The 19,425-nt window shown below is 38.3% G+C and overlaps 1 protein-coding gene across 17 annotated transcripts in view; it reads right to left on the reverse strand.

Annotated features, from left to right (window-relative positions):
- The window catches only part of CADPS2 (calcium dependent secretion activator 2), a 518,420-nt gene that overhangs the window by 51,231 nt on the left and 447,764 nt on the right, over positions 1-19,425 (reverse strand). For 6 of the 17 annotated variants that reach the window (XM_078059511.1, XM_078059512.1, XM_078059514.1 and 3 more), the window contains 5 exons: positions 11,721-11,862; positions 11,476-11,595; positions 6,729-6,884; positions 5,378-5,525; positions 4,639-4,653 (listed from right to left, as the gene is read on the reverse strand). In XM_078059511.1, coding sequence (XP_077915637.1) covers positions 4,639-4,653; positions 5,378-5,525; positions 6,729-6,884; positions 11,476-11,595; positions 11,721-11,862 — 581 coding nt within the window. The remainder of the gene's footprint in view (positions 1-4,638; positions 4,654-5,377; positions 5,526-6,728; positions 6,885-11,475; positions 11,596-11,720; positions 11,863-19,425) is intronic. The other 11 variants (XM_078059524.1, XM_078059523.1, XM_078059513.1 and 8 more) reach the window with 3 other exon arrangements.

Raw genomic sequence — 19,425 nt, forward strand, 5'->3', positions numbered from 1 at the left:
TCTGAAAACATGTCTCAAAGTTTCCACACACAACAAAACATCAACGTAGGTCTGCTTTGGAATACACAGGAATGATACCCCCCCTCCCCGCCCCCCCCCACCCCCCGTAGGCTCTGACAGTTACAAGTGGCTATCTACCTGCATACATAAAAAACAGGAAGCCTAATTCTGGGGCATGTGAATTCTCTGTTCTGCATGTATGCGTGTGTGCTGACATGTGGTCTAAAATTAACCGCACACACATGAACGTGGACCTTTCCCGGCATGTATTCCACCTAGTGAAGGGAAACATTATGTGTCTGTTTTACTGAAAGCCTTACTGACTCCCAAACTTGTGCTCCCCAGAGACAACTGGAACAGAAACACAGAGGGTGGATTTCTATCAGAGTAGGGCCAACTCCTTTGCTTTTAGAACAGCTTGAAGAGAAGCAAAAGGGGAGACAATAAAGAAAAACAATGGAGAAGAGAAAGAGCGTGGAGAATCTGGCTGCTAGTGGAGATAGCTGGGAAGCCCCCCACAGACACAGGTACCAAAAGGTCCTGGGCTCCAGCTGAAGCTCTACAGCCGACCTGGTGTGAGGAGCTTATGCAAATGCGCTCTGCCCGGCTCCCCCTCCCTGCTCCTCTTTTCATAGCCTTCTCTCTCCAAATTGTGTCTGTGCAGCAGGAGGAAGTGAAATACCAGACTGAGGCTCCTCTTTGGGGTAGAACAGGAAAGGGATACACACAGGAGATGGGCTTCAAGCTTCTCACTTCCCTCTTCCCTGGAAAGTGCTACAGAACATACATCAAGGTGCCCAGATCTCTGAGCGGTTCCATGTTCTTAAACATACACTTGATATGTTCAGTGCTTATCTGTATTCGCCATAGATTTCATTTTTTAAAAGATTTTATTTTTTAAGTAATCTCTATACTCAGTGTGGGGCCCCAAGATCAAGAGTCGCATGCTTTACTGACTGAGCCAGCCAGGTGCCCCAGCCGTATGTTCATTTTTTAACTCAAGAGTAATCAAATGTCATCAAAAGACTATTGGATATAAAATTGTAGAGCTTCTACATTTTAAACTTTTAGACTGGATGGATTTGGACACATCTTAAAATCAAGAGATGAGCCACTAAAGAGGTTCCTTATACCCTTTTTATCGAAAGGCAGGGAAAGGCATGGACCCCAGGGGCCATCACATTCTCCTATAATATACACCTTTAGACTACTGACACCTGATCTAGCCAAAAGCAGTGAGAGGAGAAGGAGGGAGGGAGGGGGTGAGGAGGGGAGCAGGGAAGGAGGAGGAGAGGGAGAGACAGAGACACACACAAAAAAATTAAAAAGGAAGAAAAGTATACTAAATGTACTACCCAAGGACAAACCCAAATAGGATAAGGCTTGTTAGGTTTTTATGAGATTTTGCTATTGTAAACTTATCTGACTAGCTGGGACTTTCACTAATGTTAAAATTGCCGGGAACTTCCAGAACCTGTTCTAGCTGCACAGTTGGTGGAGGTGGTCTGGAAACACTGTGGGTGGGAGCGGCCAGGTGGCCCCAGAATTCATACTGTACATCTACATTCTGCAAAGAGAACAGCTCACATCTGCCACATAGAGATGACAGAAGGTTAGCTAGAAAGTTCCTCCTCAGGGGATCCAGATAGCTTCCAAAGACAAACACAGACACACCAAAAGAGATCACAGAGAAGAATTTATCTGTATAGACATTTACATTACCTAACCTAAAATTGGTATATTTTATTTAGATTAACAGATTGAATTTTTGATAAAAATCTGCAAAGTTTTTGTCTGCAACAATAAAAACCTATAAAATTTCTATTAGAATATTTCAAATCGGATTGATAATCCTACATACCAGGGCTTTGGCAAATCACAGCCCATTTCTTCGACTTAATTCTCCCTACCTTCACCCTCAAAAGTAAAGCGTATGTGCTTCTCCAGCAGATGACTCTGACTTTCGATCAAGATTAACCTTTAAGAAATTTGTACCTCATGGAGCCCAGGGAATTCAGGGATCAGACACGGGTCTGAAACCCTGGTCCCCCTACACTCAGGTACATATCCTCATTTCACCTGACTGTTGTTAATGTAAACACTCCAGAAATGAAAACTAATCAAATGGCAGTATAATCCAGCATTCTTAAAAGATTTTGGTCCTTCTCTTGGGAAGAACTTTAAAGGTATTGGATTGTCAGCTCTGGAAATGGAAGCATTTTACTATAGTTGAGGACAAATCCTACACAAGGAGCCCCATTAATGTGCTTTCATCCTCAGCGGATGGGCCATCAGATGCTGGGGGCACCCAGGGCAGAGCATTACCTAAGTAAGACCCATGCAGTTGGTGGAGAACAACGATTTCTAAACACTGGTGGTTTTGTGGTCTCAACATCCGTCCCCGAGGAACTGGCCTGAGACTGCTGACTCATTACACACAGCTGTCGCATGAGCAGATCATTCGCTCACTAATGACTCCATTAAACACCATTCTGGGCTGCGGTTGAGCACGTTTGCATCATCATGTGCCACGCGAGAAAACGGAATCGTAACTCAGGAGCACAGAAGGGGCTGCCTTGTGGAAAAGGAGTTGGGGAGGTTTCATCTCAGTAATGACATATAACAAATTTACTGGAGACTCTGGAGAGGTAATCTCCTAAAATTCAGAAAACTATCCCTACTAGGTTTATCTATGTAAGCATATATTTTACAAGGTTCCAAATTGTGTAATAATCTAGTTTTTAATTTGTTGCTTACTACAGAATGAGGTCCACTGGCTCACCTCCGCATGTAACATATTTGCTAATTTGCAACAATTCCAAAACTTATCCCAAGCACAGAGAGGGAAAGCCTGTGCAATTATGTGGGTATATTTATTGGTGATTAAAAGCAAAGTATAAAATCCTTCTTTTGCACTGAAAGTCTTGTTTACCACTTTTCATAGTTGCTAATGGGTTTTACACCTGCACATTTTGAATTATATTAATTGTGTGAAAGTTGCGGGGAACTAATTGTCTCTGGTGAGAAGGTACAGGTGCAAATATAATGAACAGTAGCAGATTACTTTTCAAAGCCATCTACCTGTTAATATAAAGAACCGCGTGACAATGCAACAATGTTTTGTCATTTGTGTGTGTGCTTGTTTTTCTTTTGAGGTACTAGAGAGAGTTGTTTCTTACAGGGGAGGATTTTTAAAGCAGTGACAACAAATCAGTCTGTTCATTCAACAACTATTTACTAAGTGCGTATTATGTGTCAGGTACGGCCATGTATATTAAAATAAAAGCAGATGGATAAATCCAGTATCAATGGGAAGAGGCAAGATGATTCTATAAACCTGATGAGAAATGGATGGACTTATAAAGAGACATAAGACAATATTTCTGAGTAGACCATCAAAGGCTTACATCTGGGTATTGAAAAACATGAAAAGGTAGAGAGATGAGCTATTGATATCCAAGCCAGCTGCTTCCTCATTCAGATGATCAGAGGTAATAAATCATGTTGTAGGTGCTCAGGGAATGATAATTGCTGAACACTCTATAACACATATCAATTACTTAATGTATCTGTAAGGTTGTATGCTATGGTATTAGAAATACATCTTTTCCCCTTGAACTGCTCAAAGAATGAAATACGTGTGCATGTGCGTAAATTATGGCCAATTACCTAATGTCTATATCTGGGCTAACTAAGTATGAAATTCACAAATAGTGGGCCCTCTCATCCTCTTTCAGAGCTACCTAAGCCCTTCTACTTGGATGAGAATTGTCAGCTCAGTAGAGTCACCCTGAGTTTGACTCCTAGGTGGCAACTGTAAGACTTGTAAGAGTCAACATATCCATAGAGCACAAAAACATTTTGACTTATCAAAACACATATATAAAACAGATAGATATATATAGTATCTAGTCACTTTTGTATGCATAAAAATTTTCATATCATGTTCCTCTGAGGTTCTGGGTGGTAATTCAAGACAACCTTGTATGGGGGAGAGGAAAGGCTCCTGACACACAGGCCTGCCTCTTCCCTGCCTCTGGTAATGGTTACTTCCCAGGCCATGAGTGGGAAGAAAGACTGTATCACTGGTGGGCATGTACCTTATTGAAATCCACAACTGGGTTCTTCTGCATGAAGTGACCTTAGGAATGGCCTCCTGGTCCTCAAATTTAGAGGTACCCTGATATATACTATATGTCATCCAAAGCTCCAAATTTTTCTAGTATTGGTAAAAGTATATACTATAGATATACGAACCTTGAAAATATTAATAATCATTCTGCTTCTGAATTTATTTAGAATTTTGTTTAAAGGAGGGTGAATTCATTTTGTTTTAAATAATTTTATCCTTAAAAAATCTAAGAGCAGTTTGTAGATTCTGCAGCCTAACAGGGAAGAAACATTCCCCTTGACATTATTTAGGGCATAAGTATTTATGTGTTTTAATGTGCCTCTGGGTATTGCTATGTTATAATAAGCTGTTAGTGTTATACACATACATGGAAAACATAAACCTGAAAATGGAATTATATTATTTGAAAAGATGAAAATAAAAAGTGTACATTTACACAAATAATAACTCAAATGAAAGTGTGCTTTTACAAAAAAAAAAAAAAAAAAAAAAAAAGGAAGACTTACCCATTGACTACCAAACTGGATCATGCCATGGAGAAAAAAAAAAGACGATGAAGGAGAACATATGGGAAGAGTAAAGAAATGAACAAGTAATTACAATGAGAAAAGCAGCAACAAAATGTCAACTTAAACAGATAATCTAAGAAAAATAAATCCTTTTTCACCCAATCGCCACTCTCAACAAAAATAAATCATGGGGTAAAATAAGCTGTGTTTCTGAATATAGAACCAAACAAAACATGAATCAAAGTAAAAAAAAAAAAATGGGATATTTATTAAAAAAAAAAAAGAAGTCTAATTTTTTTAGTACGTTTCTACTTGATCTTTAAAACATGGAAACTTTTGTGTAAATAAAAATATTTCATATGCTATTTTCTGTGCCTTGTTTTTTGAATGCAAACTCTGGATACTCTAGATTTGTATAAACAAAGCAGGTAGCTCTCTAGCTTTCTTATTTGCTTGTGAAAAGCAAGGGTTATGTAAATACACAACACATAAGTTGTTAAAAGCTTCAATGGCCACGTGTAAAATTTTGCACAGTCTTCATTTAAAAAAGAAGAAACTAATGGGAGCAAAGGATAAAGGGCCTTCCGTTATTACAGTAAAGAAAAGCCCAAACACTTCTATTGGAAAACTTGGTCTTTTAATCTAATCAAGTGAGAGACTTCTGGAAACAGCATCCAGCACCCTCTGCCAGGGCACTCCATGCTGCCTATCCATATGTGACACTCAGTTCACTTACCTCTTGTCCTCCATCCAGGGCACAAAGTTTGGTGCTTTGCTTTTTGGCATCGACTAATACATTAAACATTGTACACACGGAGGCAGGAATGCGCAAGTCAGTGGTTTTGCTTGCCTTTTGCAGCTTGACTTCAAATGCAGTTCTTGTTCTATTCATTAAAACATGAATCCAGGGTAAGAAATTCTGAACTATGTCTCACCTGTTTAGTAAAAGTGAAATCAACACTACAAGATGGCTAATTTAAAACATGCAAATAAGGAGTGTGGCATTGCTTGGGAGCTAGGGGTGGGATGCTCTTCTTTTTCAGGTGTCTCATATGAAAGATCAGGGAGATATTTTATATTAAACAGCTTTTGCAGTCATGCAGACAATATCTCTACTCAAAGGAAGCTATTTGTTACATCTAGTGTAAAACTTTTTATGGAAAATCCGCTTAGTTTTACTGAACTGCCTGAATTAATTTCCAAGTGTAAAAACCACTTGCTTCTCTGCATTAAAGCAGAACAAATCTTCTGCGTGAGGGTTTACCAAATAAAAAAAAAAAGTACAAGTCTGGAAAACCCTAAAACATCATAATTAATGTACAATGGAGAATGTATAATTCTTCTGTGTCACTTAGCCTCATAACTTATTTCTGATTAAGTTCTGAAGAATGTAACTGGATAGTTGACGCGGAAAGCTCCTTTGACGTGAAAAGAGAATACCAGAAAACAGAAACACTGATGGCCCTGATCATAATTTGGGTTTGCCATGCCGTTTCACAGCAGACACCGTGCGTAATGCATAAAGTACTTAACCGCCCTTTTCCATATGTCTCAGGAAGTACTGCCTTGGGAATTGAAAGCACAGTATTCCCAGAGAGACAACAATAAAGCACCACAGAAAGGATTAATATAGTATGGATGCTACTGAGAAGGGTAATGTGAGGAGGCGTTAAAAAAAAAAAAAAACAGAAAGATGGGGCGCCTGGGTGGCTCAGTCGTTAAGCGTCTGCCTTCGGCTCAGGTCATGATTCCAGGTCCTGGGATCGAGCCCCGCATCGGGCTCCCTGCTCGGCGGGAAGCCTGTTTCTCCCTCTCCCACTCCCCCTGCTTGTGTTCCCTCTCTCGCTGTGTCTCTGTCAAATAAATAAATAAAATCTTTAAAAAAAAAAAAAAGTTTTAGGCCAATTTTATCAGTTACAGAGTTCCAGGAGGCCCCAGAATTTAGGTCTCAGAACCCAACGTTCATTAAGTTTTGTTGTGGTAGTACATATTGAGACTTTCCTTGTGACAACTAGGTAACAGGTACTTGGTGAAGTGCGACCCTGGGTGCTGGCGTACAAAGCAGCAACTTGAAAACACAGGTCTACCTTTTGACACAGGCCTCTATCATATCACTGGCCATTAGTTTAAGTCTTTGCTCTAAGTGGTGGGCAAATTCTTGTTCTGGCCAGTGCAGATCAAAGACAAACATTTGCAGTGCATCGAGTTTCCAAAAAAGGTCTTCTGATGTTGCTGAGCCATTGCTAGAAGAAAAAGGAAACATGAAGAGCATCATGAACTTCCACTGTTAGCTGTGAGGATAGCCAACACATTGTTTTTTGCCTTAAAATCTCTAATAATTGGTATTTTCTTTATTCAACCTTCTAAATCTCTTCCTTTTCACTTCTTAATGAATATGGTGAGGCAAAAAAACCAAAACAAAACAAATAGAAATGAATATAGTAAGGTTTCATAGAAAGGGGTAGAATGCATAAGGGTATTTTCCTAAGGAAAAGAAATCAAATTGTACATGGAAGAACAAACATTTTAAACGCTTTTTTACCAATCCATAGGATACAGATAAAATACATAAATATTTCCTCCTGGAAATTCAGAAGAGTATGTTCTGTGCAAGAAAGTCCATACGACAGCTATCAGGAGCTTCACTCCTCTACTCATGCATACATGTGTGCCTTTGTCATCACAGTGGTTTCTGTCTACAGACAGGTACGTAGTGTACAGATCCTTCAGTTTCTCAAGGACAGGGGAAGGGGAAACAGGTAGTGCAAGTGAGAAAACAGGCTGAGCAGGGAAGCAAATCTTATGCCTATTTTGAAATGCTTCATGACTTTTCTAGCTCATAATGAAACCTAACAGTATGACGTACAGTCTAACAGAGAAATGACATTCGGGGTGCCCTGAAGTGGGAACAAAATCATGTATTTCAGGTCATTCCATCTTTCTAACTTGGGGCCTGGATTTGCTATGCATTCACGGCTGCGGCAAAATTAATCCAGGGGACTAGAGTTTCAGACCATGTATGAAGGTAATTTGTAGCAAGGTACATATAATATTTGGGCAAAGGATAATACTACTACTTTCCATTATGCAAGTATATAGCCTAATAGGGAAACAGAGGTTTTGAAAGTAAAATAATCCTATGTTCAAACACGCTGAAACTTAATAGTAAAAGACAACAAAAGGAGAAAAAAGGTGCTGTGCAGATTCAGTTCTCCTCAGCTTTCCCGTAAGTGCTTAACATACACTAACCTAAAAATTGTATTGTTAGTGTGCAAAAGAAAAATAGAGAAATGAAATAATTTATCACAAGAGCACAGTGGGAAACTTTTATAAAAATAAAATTCTTTTAAATACCCCCTTTGTTTAGCTAAACATATCAATTATTTGGCTTAAAAAAATGCCTCCTTCTCTGGCTAATTAAATGCTTATTTCCCTCCCCCACCTCCACCTCAGCATCTTTCCTGCATCACCAACCTCCTTTGTGTTCCTTCTCCCATTCTGCCAGTAATTCCTCATGGTCTCCTTGCCTAGCCAAGATGTGCTCACAGTTAAGTTCTCAATGGACCATTTGCAGCAAAGCACTGAATGCCACCCATAGCTCTCTACTCAGTATCTCGTAACCTTAAAAATCAGTGCCCCCAAAGTACCATTAAACAAAGGAACCAGACAACACCATGTTGACATTGCTATGAAAAATGTTAGAAAAAACACTATATTTATTTCTCCCTTTTGCCATATATATAATAAAAATAAGAGGAAAAAAATGACCAGGCAAAATCTTCTTATATATCCAGAGTGTACAATGTGGTAAATTAGAGGACCTATATTTTAAGAGCAATTGAATCTAATTGGTTAAAGAAGCAAATCTAATAATTTTTTACTTTGGAGAAATATAAGGTAGCTATTTGAAACATGTATGTATTCTTAATAGCATAACAAAACAACAAAAACCATCATCAAAACAAAATCTGAAATAGTGAAGATGGAATTCTGTTGAAAATGGACTCTCTCATAACATAACGACAATTAAATCTTCATAGAGAGTATGGATATATGTTTCTTCTGTTCTTTGATGCTATGGAATGATGTGCTTAATTGGGAACATAATTAAGGTAACAAGTATTTGCTATAATTAAATAGAAAAAAATGTAAAGAGGTTTTCTCTTGAGCTGGAATTTATAACCTGCAATTTACTCAAAACTTTTTCATTTTAAAGTTATTTTTAATCAGTGACCTATTCTGAAAGTATGATTAACAGATTAAAGAACTCAAACATGAATAATGGACTCTGAGATAACTTCCTAAAAATGCCAGTAGGAAACTTATCTTATTGGCACCTACTTTCAGAGCTAAAAAAACCAAAAAAACCTGAGAAGGAAGACATGGAGAAGCCCCTAAGGTGATACTGATACATTAGTAGGTAGGGATATATCTTTAAAGCATTGGTTATATTCTATTTTTTAATTCCTTATATATATGAAACAGACTTTTTTTTTTTTTTGGCTATTTAATGCTTTATAACGAAAGTTCAAAAAACTAAGGGTGCCTGGCTGGTTCAGTCGGTGGAGCATGCGACTCTTGATCTTGGGGTTATGGGTTCAAGCCCCACATTGGGGGTAGAGATTACTTAAAAATAATAAAAATAAAATCTTTAACAAAAAAAAACCACCCAGAACCTAAAAAGCTAGTGATTACATCATAACATTATAAGGAATTTTGAGCACCCTGATGAAGAGCCTAATGCTGATAATCCTAGCAGGTAAAGAAACAGTGATTAACTTGTAAAACATGTTTTTTATTTACTCAGAATGATGAAAGTATGAGCATTTTATTTACAAAGCCACAATTTGTCATGATTCCTGTCCTGAGATGCAGGTCATTTTAAAAAGGGGCTCCCAATAAATGAGATTCAGGTTTCACACATGCCTCAAAGCTGAAAAAAAATAACGACACACACACACAAAATCTAAATTTCACAAGGTAATGCCCACAATAATGTTTTCGGTTAAAATCAAGGGTGTTAAACAGATGAGGAATGAGGAAAAAGAGGAGCTAAATTATAAAACAGTATTAAGAAGCACAAAAACACATAAACTTAGAAAGATACATTATACTTCCTAGATAATTGCCAAGCAGACACAGACACCACTCTATATACTATAACTGCCCAAAGCATTGCCTGAAAGAAAAAGATTCACAGGTAACCTCACATCCCAATAACTATCATGGGCACAGTGATGATGTTTAGCTTGGAGAGATATTGTTAAGCTATTTGCAAGTTATTCTTCTCCTTCTTGGTCTTCTTTCTTTTCTTGAGGGTATGCAGCCTTGGGGAGCAGATGTGACAGTGGTGGGAGGACAGGCAGAAAGGGTGCTGGGCAAGTTCTTAGCCCAGCATCCTTATGTTCTCTGGACGCCGAACACGTGAATAAGAGGGGTGAGAGCTTTGTGGTCAGGCAAACCTGGGTTCCAAACACGTGAATAAGAGGGGTGAGAGCTTTGTGGTCAGGCAAACCTGGGTTCCAAACACGTGAATAAGAGAGGTTAGAGCTTTGTGGTCAGGCAAACCTGGGTTCCGAACACGTGAATAAGAGGGGTGAGAGCTTTAGGCAAACCTGGGTTCAAAGCCTGCCTGTCACTTACTCACTGTGGGACTCAGGCAACTTCTCTTTCTTAACTTCTTTATGACTTAGTTTCCTAAGTCCCTAAAATAGGGACAATGACATTTACGTCCCAGGGTTGTCCAGAGGCTTAACTGAGAAAAAGATTTGGCACTTCACCTGGAACATAGTAAGTGTTCAATGAATGGTAGCTATTTTTCTTCTTGTAATTATTATTCTTTCTAGCTGATGTCATATGAGATCTGGGGCAAAGCATGGACTATTATCGAGTTCATTTGCTTGCTCTGAGTCTCATACTTTTGAAAACTATACAGTTAACAAATAATGATGATTGATGACAGTAATAATAACGATAACAATCATAATGTAGCATAGGAATAGTTATTATTTATTGAGAGCCTAGAATGTGCCAGGCACTTTTTATAATTTTTTTCTTTTTTATCCTCACAAAAATGTCTTTAAATTAGGTGTCATAACATTTCAGCATTGGGGAAACTGAGGCTAAGAAAGATTTAATGATTACTAAACTAGGATCTAAACTCGAATTTCAAAGCCTGTGTCCTTTTTGTTTTAGTGACTCTCAGTTACTGAATCTGCAATAGGTGGGCTGATCACAATGTAGAGCTAACAGATATGGTTTTTATGATATAAAGATTATTTAAAAATAACAAAGTGCATCAACTGATAGATGGAAGGACTTGCTGGTGTTAGGAAATAAAGGACGATCACTTCTCTGCAACCTGAAATATTATTTCTTTAAAAGAGCAACTAAGATAAAATAGAAAAACATTATATTCTTCAAACGATTCTTACGATGGTTTTCTTCATGTACAGGAGAAACTATGTGGGCAGTAACGAAGTTGGAGCCAACTACAGCTCCTAGACATACTGTTACCACAGTGATTGCCTGAAGCGTGGTGTATCATTTAGGCTAGAGTCTACAACCTGGGTCACAAAATGACCTCTCACCTACAGATCACATATGAACTAGATCAAGTCAGTGAGTGGTGTTTTTTTTTTTTTTAATCTGTATCATTTATCATCGATTTGCTCAGCTTAGCTTGATAGCTTAAAAAACTCACACAAAACCAAAACATAGGATTCCTCAACCAATGATGATAAATGCCATGCAATCTAAACAAATGTGCACAGAACACAGCCCAGGCCATGCACTAGCTAACACACCACCAGGAAATAAGTGAGGGATACACACGTGGACTCATATAAAGAAGCCATCCACGAAGGAGTAGAAAAGCTAGGAATCTGTGGAAGATTAAGAGGCAGACTTGGAACTTTTGGAAGAGCTACATTGGGAAGACTGTTGGCGATATTCCTGTAGAGAAACAAACAACGTGGGAAGGGACCAGCATAAGCAATAACCACAGACGGCCATGTGTAAAGTCATAAGGTCAGGACTAAAGAGACAGATGTTCTATGGACACTGGGCAAGATACCTACTTGACAGGCTGCCATGTCTCTTGCTCAAAACCTCTGTGAATTGACTGGGCGATGGAGGACTCCATGAGATCGACGTAGCGGACAACCAAGGGCACAAAGATTTCTTGCAAATGTTTGTGAAATTTTCCATTACATAAAAGTGCTGAAATAGTCAAGCAGAAACAGTGTTTGTCAGAGGGATCATATCAGGCATTTGGGAAAGAGGGGTGAAAAAAACGTTTCCTGAAAGAGTCTGACACAGAAGAACTGGTAAAATACAGATGATAATGGATCTTACTCCTCCTGTTGAATATATCATGAAAGCTAATCAAGAAGTATAATTAACCTCCTAGATATGGCTGTCAAAATGCAAACAGATTCTATCTCTATAAAATCTTCCTGGCAGGTGGGATGTTTTTACTTTCTGAGAGGTTTAACACATGAGGCATATGACCACTTGCTAGAGATTCAACAGAGCTGCTGGATACCTGGAAGGTCTTGACACATGTAAATAGAGCAATAAAGAGAGTTACAATCCCTGTGCTAGATGGTGTATCACAGAAGAGCTAAACCCATTCAATTCTGAGAGCTAAGCTTGATTCATTCTAAGAAATACACTTATTTAATTCACCAGCAGGATGACTGTGGCCTTGGGAATATCTATTCTGATTCATGAACTTTTCAGTTATTTGTGGATTTTCTTGTTGGTCATCAAGTTTTTCACATGTGTCTTTAAAAACATCATATGCATTTTTCAGGCGTCCATTTGTCTTTAATGAAATACACTATGGGACATCCCACCTCAAGCAGTTGTGGAAGTCTTAGAATTTGTGCTATTGGGATAGGACTGTCAAATAGGTAGGTAATAGGTAAGGTGCACCTCCCTACACCAGAAGGTGGATGCTTTCTATGCACAGGATGTAATTTCATTAGAAGAAAGGTCAGTGCTATCTATAGATTGTGTCACACCCACCCACTCCCCTGCCAAATTCATTGAAATCCTAACACCCAATGTGATGGTGGGACCCTTGAGGGGGTAAATTAAGTCATGGGAGCACAGTCCTCATGAACAGGTTAGTACTCTCATGAAATCTATGGAACAAGCTCTCATAGATTGGAGGAAAGATCGCCAGGTAGAGATAACAGCTAGTATGAAAGTTCTAGGCAAGGAACAAGCTGGTGTACTTCTAGAAGGACGAGAAAGCCAGTGTGGCAGGAGTAGAGTGAGAGAGGGGAAAGAATAGTCCAAGATTATGTCTACACAGTAGTACATGGTGAGAAGTATGGGTTTTATTGGGTACACAGGGAAGCATCATTATTTTTATTATTATTAAGCAGAGGAGTGCCATGATATCATATCTCTGGCTGCTGTGTGGAAGATGGAGTTGGTGACCAAGGGCAGAAGCAAGAAGGTGGCCCGTGTTCAGTGCTTGACTGCAACAGACCAGGTAAAGGATGACAATGATAATGACGGTGACTTGGATTAGAGTGGCAGAGGTGGAAGATGGGGAAAAGTCTCTCAGTAACCCCATTCACTTTTATGAATCCAAATAGCTGCATGTGCTTATATACAAAATCTAGTAACTAGCAGTTTTAAAGTAACGTCTCATGAAATACTCAGCTAAATATGCCACCTTCCCCACATAATCTTCTTTAGGGCAAAAATACCCTGAAAGCTAAACAGTGTTTTAAAACTTGGGCAAAGTATGTGATGCTTACCACAGTGGCATGAATACTGTTTTAATGGATTCTGAAATTTGTCAGAGGCTGGAAAACTACAGACATATAGAAGTGGGGCAGGAAGCAATTCTAAATACAGAGGAAAATACGACTTTTTTTTTTTTTCTATTTCTAGTTAATATGGTTTAGTATTTTTTGTGGTTAAATAATTTTTTCTGGCTTATCTATATGCTAAAAGATTTCCTATTAAAGTGGGAATGATAATCATATTTAAAGATAAATGTCTTATTTAGAAGACTAATGTTATCTTAATGATGTTTTCATTAGCACACTGAAAGGAGCTTTATTTATTCCTGGAGATTCAATCACAGAGCTAGAAGGTACTATATAGATCATGCAGTTCAGTTCCTTTTGCCAAATGGCACCGAAATAAGGATGTTGAACATTAAGGATGAAATATTCTCACTCAAACCACCTAAATCATTGTGGTAAGCAAATTAAAAAATATATCCATATCTGAATTTATTGGCTCTCCACTTAAGGACTCTCTTTTTCTTCCTCCTCCTCCTTGCCTGCATTTTTGGAGTGTCAAACATGGGGCTAAGTCCTTGATATTCATTCTCTCATTTAATCATCACAAAATCTCTGTGACAAAAGCACTATTATTTTTTTCAATCTTATCAATAAGGAAGCTGAGGCACAGAGAATTTAGGGGCATGTGGTGAAGTCATCTAGTCATTAGGCAATAGAACAAGAGCCCTCTCTTATCCCCCATAGACTATATGACCATCACCCCTCAATTTACATTACCATAAATTATTATCTATCCATCTATCCATTCATATAGTCGTCCAACCTATCAGCAGCGTATCAGCATCTTTTAAGACCTAGAAATTTATAGATTATTTTAGGTAGAAAAAAATCTTGCAAATGACAAATGCATTACTCCACATCTTAGATGAATTATATGTTTTTAGAATTAGAATTTTGAAAAACTCAGTTACACTCTGAAAAAGAGATTGAAGAAAACTATTATAGTCAATGAGCTGAAAAATGAATTAACACTGTGAAAATATTTAATGTGCTTATAATATACATCAAAAGCCAGACAACTTCACATTGCTATATAGCTAGACTGTAGCCTAACTCTTAATTTATATGGCCTACTAATAAAAAACGGAGAGACCCATATGCTCTACATCTTTTTTTTTTTTTAAGATTTTATTTATTTTTGACATAGAGAGAGTGTGTACAAGCAGGGGAAGCAGCAAGCAGAGGGAAAGGGAGAAGCAGGCTTCCCGCTGAACAAGGAGCCTGATACAGAATTCGATCCCAGGACCCTGGGACCATGACCTGAGCCGAAGGCAGACGCTTAACCATCTGAGCCACCCAGGGGCCCCTAGGCTCTACATCTTGATAGTGCTGTTAAGCACTGTCATTATTTCTAACTAGTCCAAGACATGCTCACTTAAGAAATTATTACATCTACAAATGAGTACTCTACCTCATCAATTCAAATGCTTCTTTATTATGCCTTTAGAGATTAGGTATGTTGGCTATTAAGTCATACTTAGTTTGTTAAAATGAAGAAGCACGTAGGAGAATCAACACTCAATGTTGTTATTAAATGTTATAATGATTCTAAGATTAAGTACCAGTTGACTCAAATGTAATTCTAGCAAGAGCTCTCTTTTTTGATACACTTGATAAGCACTGAATTCATTAACTTCTTAAATAAGCCTCCTTCTCTTGTATTCCCACCATGGGAGTGAAAACAGAGACTGTCCACTAGATCACTATATCATACCTGGTGACCGCACCACAGGCTTGGCCTTTACTTTCTATTTCCAATTAGTAATCAAGACCTGTGTAATTTTTTTTTTTTAATTTAAATTTTAGGTAATTTAGGTAGTTAACATACAGTGCAATATTGGTTTCTGGAGCAGAATTCGTTGTTCATCATTTACATACAACACCCAGTGCTCATAACAAGTGCCCTCTTTAACATCCACCACCATATCCTTCTTAACACATCCCTTCCTCTCTTCAGCACCACTGCTATTGCCCTACTTCTAACCTTCTCATCTCCTGCCTTGATGAGTGCAATAATCTCTTTACTGGTCTTCAGGATCCTAATTTTCCCTTTGTCAATCCATCTTCTTCAAACCTCAAAGCAGAGGGGCTTGCCAAAATATAAAACTATAATGTCTTTCCTAAAGATAATCTTTTTTTTTTTTTTAAAGGTTTTATTTATTTATTTGACAGAGAGAGAGAGGCAGAGAGAAAGGGAACACAAACAGGGGGAATGGGAGAGGGAGAAACAGGCTTCCCGCGGAGCAGGGAGCCCGATGTGGGGCTCGATCCCAGGACCCTGGGATCATGACCTGAGCCGAAGGCAGACGCTTAACGACTGAGCCACCCAGGCGCCCCTAAAGATTATAATCTTTTAGTGGATCATCACAACAAATTGTAAAAACCTTTGGATGGTATGAAAGCCATCCACAATTTATCTTAAAAATGACCTCTCTGGCTCATCTCTGTTGCCTGACCCTCATATTTCCTGTGGTCCAGCCATAATGATTTGCATGGTTTAGTTCAAGTCTACACTTAACTCCTCCAAACTTTTCTGGAAATGCTTTGTTCTGCTGTCCCCTTGCCCAGTTACTGGTTTCACCTGTTTACGTTTCTATTTCTCCCTACAAGGGTGCAAAGTCCTTGAGGGAGGGACCATATCTGTATTTTTAGTATCCAGCAAAATGTCTGGCTCCAAGCAAGTGTTCAAATGTTTGTTGAATGAAAAACTACACAGATACAACATTAAAATTACTACATTATTATTCAGGAAACTAAGAACTTATTGAAGCCTGCATATTCTTCATATCTTATATAGAATATACAGTATTAAATAATATTGGTATGAAAGTCCTATTTTTGATCCATGTCCAAGATCAGACTGCTGAAAATTCTTCTGGATATGAATGTTGGCTCTTTTATGTCCCATATTTTAATGAATGTGGCAAGGGGAGGATTTTTTCTGTTCAGTCATGACTCTTGATAGCAAACTTTCACATCCTGAAGATAGGGGAAGAAAATGGGGTTTTCCTAAGACCTGTCACAAATGCTTAATTCTGGCCAAAAGTCTGCTCATGTTTCAGCAGAGTGTCCTTTTTATTTTTTAAAAATCAAATTATAGACCCATTTTCCAAAGTTTCAGAAAATTGGAAATTGGCAGTATTATTTCTTTGGTAATTAGACTCAGGAAAGGGGAGAGAGGAAGGGGAGGGAGGGAGGGGAGGAAGGAACCAAAGAAAGAAAGAAAGGGAGAAACAGAGAGAAGAGGAGAAAGGAGGAGAAATAAAGAAAAAATGCAGAGGGGGCAAGAAAGAAAAGAGAAAGCGTGGTGTCAAAAGGCAGGACTACGGAAATACGCACTGTACTTGCGTATGGAAATGTATGCTCTTTTTCTCAGTTGCCCATATGCCAGTTTGCATTCCACTCCCATCAGACACTGTCAAAAGCCCTCTTAATATGTAGCCCCAGGCACCAGAATGAGTGTTTCTATCTTCTCCATCTGGTTTAGTAAGGATAGACTGTGATTCGGGGCTGCCACCTGTCCAAATCAAGCCTCTCCAAGGCACCCGTTCTAACAGCTCATGGGAAGAGGCAAGTTCTCAGTGTGGCCTTCTCCAAGAAAGCTTCTGACATTATATCTGAGGTGTGGAAGTAGAAAGGACAGCTCAGAAGGAGTCTAAAAGAGCGGTTACAAGAATGTAAGTGGAGGACCAGCATCCACTTTGTTAAATCATCTTTTTTTCCCCCAAAGATGCCACGTTTCCAAATATCACCTTGTCAGAAAATAATGAAGCATCAATGCCATCAAGCCTAACAGTACAATTAGAAATGGCAAAAGGAAGCAAAAGGCTTAAATAAAAGGTAAACTAGGGATGCAGGTGTGCCCAATTATTTCGAGCATCCCAATAATTAATAAATTAGTGTTGATTATTTACATACCAAAAAGAGTCTTACATTTACAAAAGTACTTGTCATAAGCTTTTATTATTTATTTATTTTTAAAAGATTTTATTTATTTATTTGACAGAGAGAGACACAGAGAGAGCGGGAACACAAGCAGGGGGGAGTGGGAGAGGGAGAAGCAGGCTTCCCGCGGAGCAGGGAGCCCGATGCGGGGCTCGATCCCAGGACCCTGGGATCATGACCTGAGCCGAAGGCAGATGCTTAACGACTGAGCCACCCAGGCGCCCCTGTCATAAGCTTTTAATAGTAAGATTTTAACTGAGAATTTAAACTATGATCCAATTAATAACAATTACTGAGATAATAATCACTGGATAAATGAAGAATAAGCAGATAAAAGAGTTCCTATATTCTTTTTAGGGTAAAAATATGCTGTTGACTCCTGGGCCCATGTAACCCAATTTTATATTGTGCCACCCCCTTCCAATTAGTCAGCATTAATGGATTACTAGGAAGAATGACTTCCCCCCACTAAAATTCTAAATAGGCATTTCAGAAGAAACTAGCAATTCATGACCAGCAAAACAAACAACACTGACCATAATAAAAACAAGACTTTGACATAAAGTAATTATTCAAGGGACTATAAACTGTAGGGATCTTGCACAATGAAAGCCCACTGGACTAAGATATAAAATTAGTAGGCCACTCTCCATGTTGACAAATGCATATAATGAGGATTCCTACCACTGAAAATATGAACATGGGCTTCAGTAGAAAAGTCAGGAGGACTGCAGCCTAGAACAGACTTATGTAAAAGGAAGAAAATACACACAAACAAACAAAAAAATCCCCTGAGATCTAGGAGTAGCACGCAGCCAAGAATCTGGCACATTACTTAGGCACTCAATACATGTGTGTTTACTGAATAAATACCAACAAAAACCCACTGCCTAAAAGAAACTTTGAAAGTGTGCTTTTTAAGTAGAATAGGAAACTCATTGGGTTTTATTTTCCTTTTACTTAAAACCTTGATATGTAAATTTATATAGTTTGGTGATGTTTAATTTGTACATTTACTAGCATAACAATCTCCTAAAACCACATCCAATTCTTCCTTTCCCCTTGGTACACTTGTTAAAAATTATCTACCTACCTACCTACCAAAGGAGTGAGAGCCCTGGTGTTGTAATGTTTCCTATATTTTGGACAACAACTCCAAATCCAACAAATCCAAGTTTAAAACTATAATTAAAAATGCCATAGTACAGTACATATAATTGAGTTATATTTTTATAAACTATTGCATTATAGTGAGTAGGGTATATATGTCCATATGCCCTACTAGATGATATGCTTTTCAAGGGCCAGCACTGTTTTTAATCCATGTTTCTGCAAGGTGACTGGAATTTGTAAATTTTAGGCATTCAGTGCCTGTTTCTTGCAGGATTAATTCAGGAAAAAAAACAATATCAACATTAACCAAGGCTTAGGGTAAAGATGAAGAAGTCTCACAGTCCTGCAGTTCTCATGCTGTCTTTTATGAGATTAATATAAAAGCCAAAGGGAAAAGTCTATAATTTTATTCCAGTTATATACAACCTTCTGATTGGGATTACGTTCCAAAATGCTTGTTCTAGATGATGCAAACAGTTGAGAATGGCTGTAATGTGATCAACAGCCCTCAAATGTAGGGTTCTTGATGCTCATGGCCTTTAGGACTTCCAGAGGTTTCTGCCAATCTACTGTGAAGGACACAGAGGCCTTTTAGAGCAGGTTATTTTCTTGAAGGCATTAAGTTCTACAAAAATATAAAAAGCAGACTAAGAATTTAAAATGTCTACATGCAGTAAAGAATGTAGAGCAACACAGTGGAACTCAACTAAAAAGAAAAAGCTAGGGACTCCTTGTTTTTATATTTACTATACTCTCTGGCAAAACAAATTCTGACATACAATTTTGAATTCGGTCAACTCTGGAAATTGAAATTAAGTAAATTTTTGCATTTTAGTGGTCATCTCATCATTTATAAAAGTGCCTATCTATAAAACTAGGCTGGTACACAGCCCTG

Source organism: Halichoerus grypus, chromosome 12, assembly GCF_964656455.1.
Source record: "Halichoerus grypus chromosome 12, mHalGry1.hap1.1, whole genome shotgun sequence".
In the NCBI taxonomy this organism is placed as follows: Eukaryota; Metazoa; Chordata; class Mammalia; order Carnivora; family Phocidae; genus Halichoerus; species Halichoerus grypus.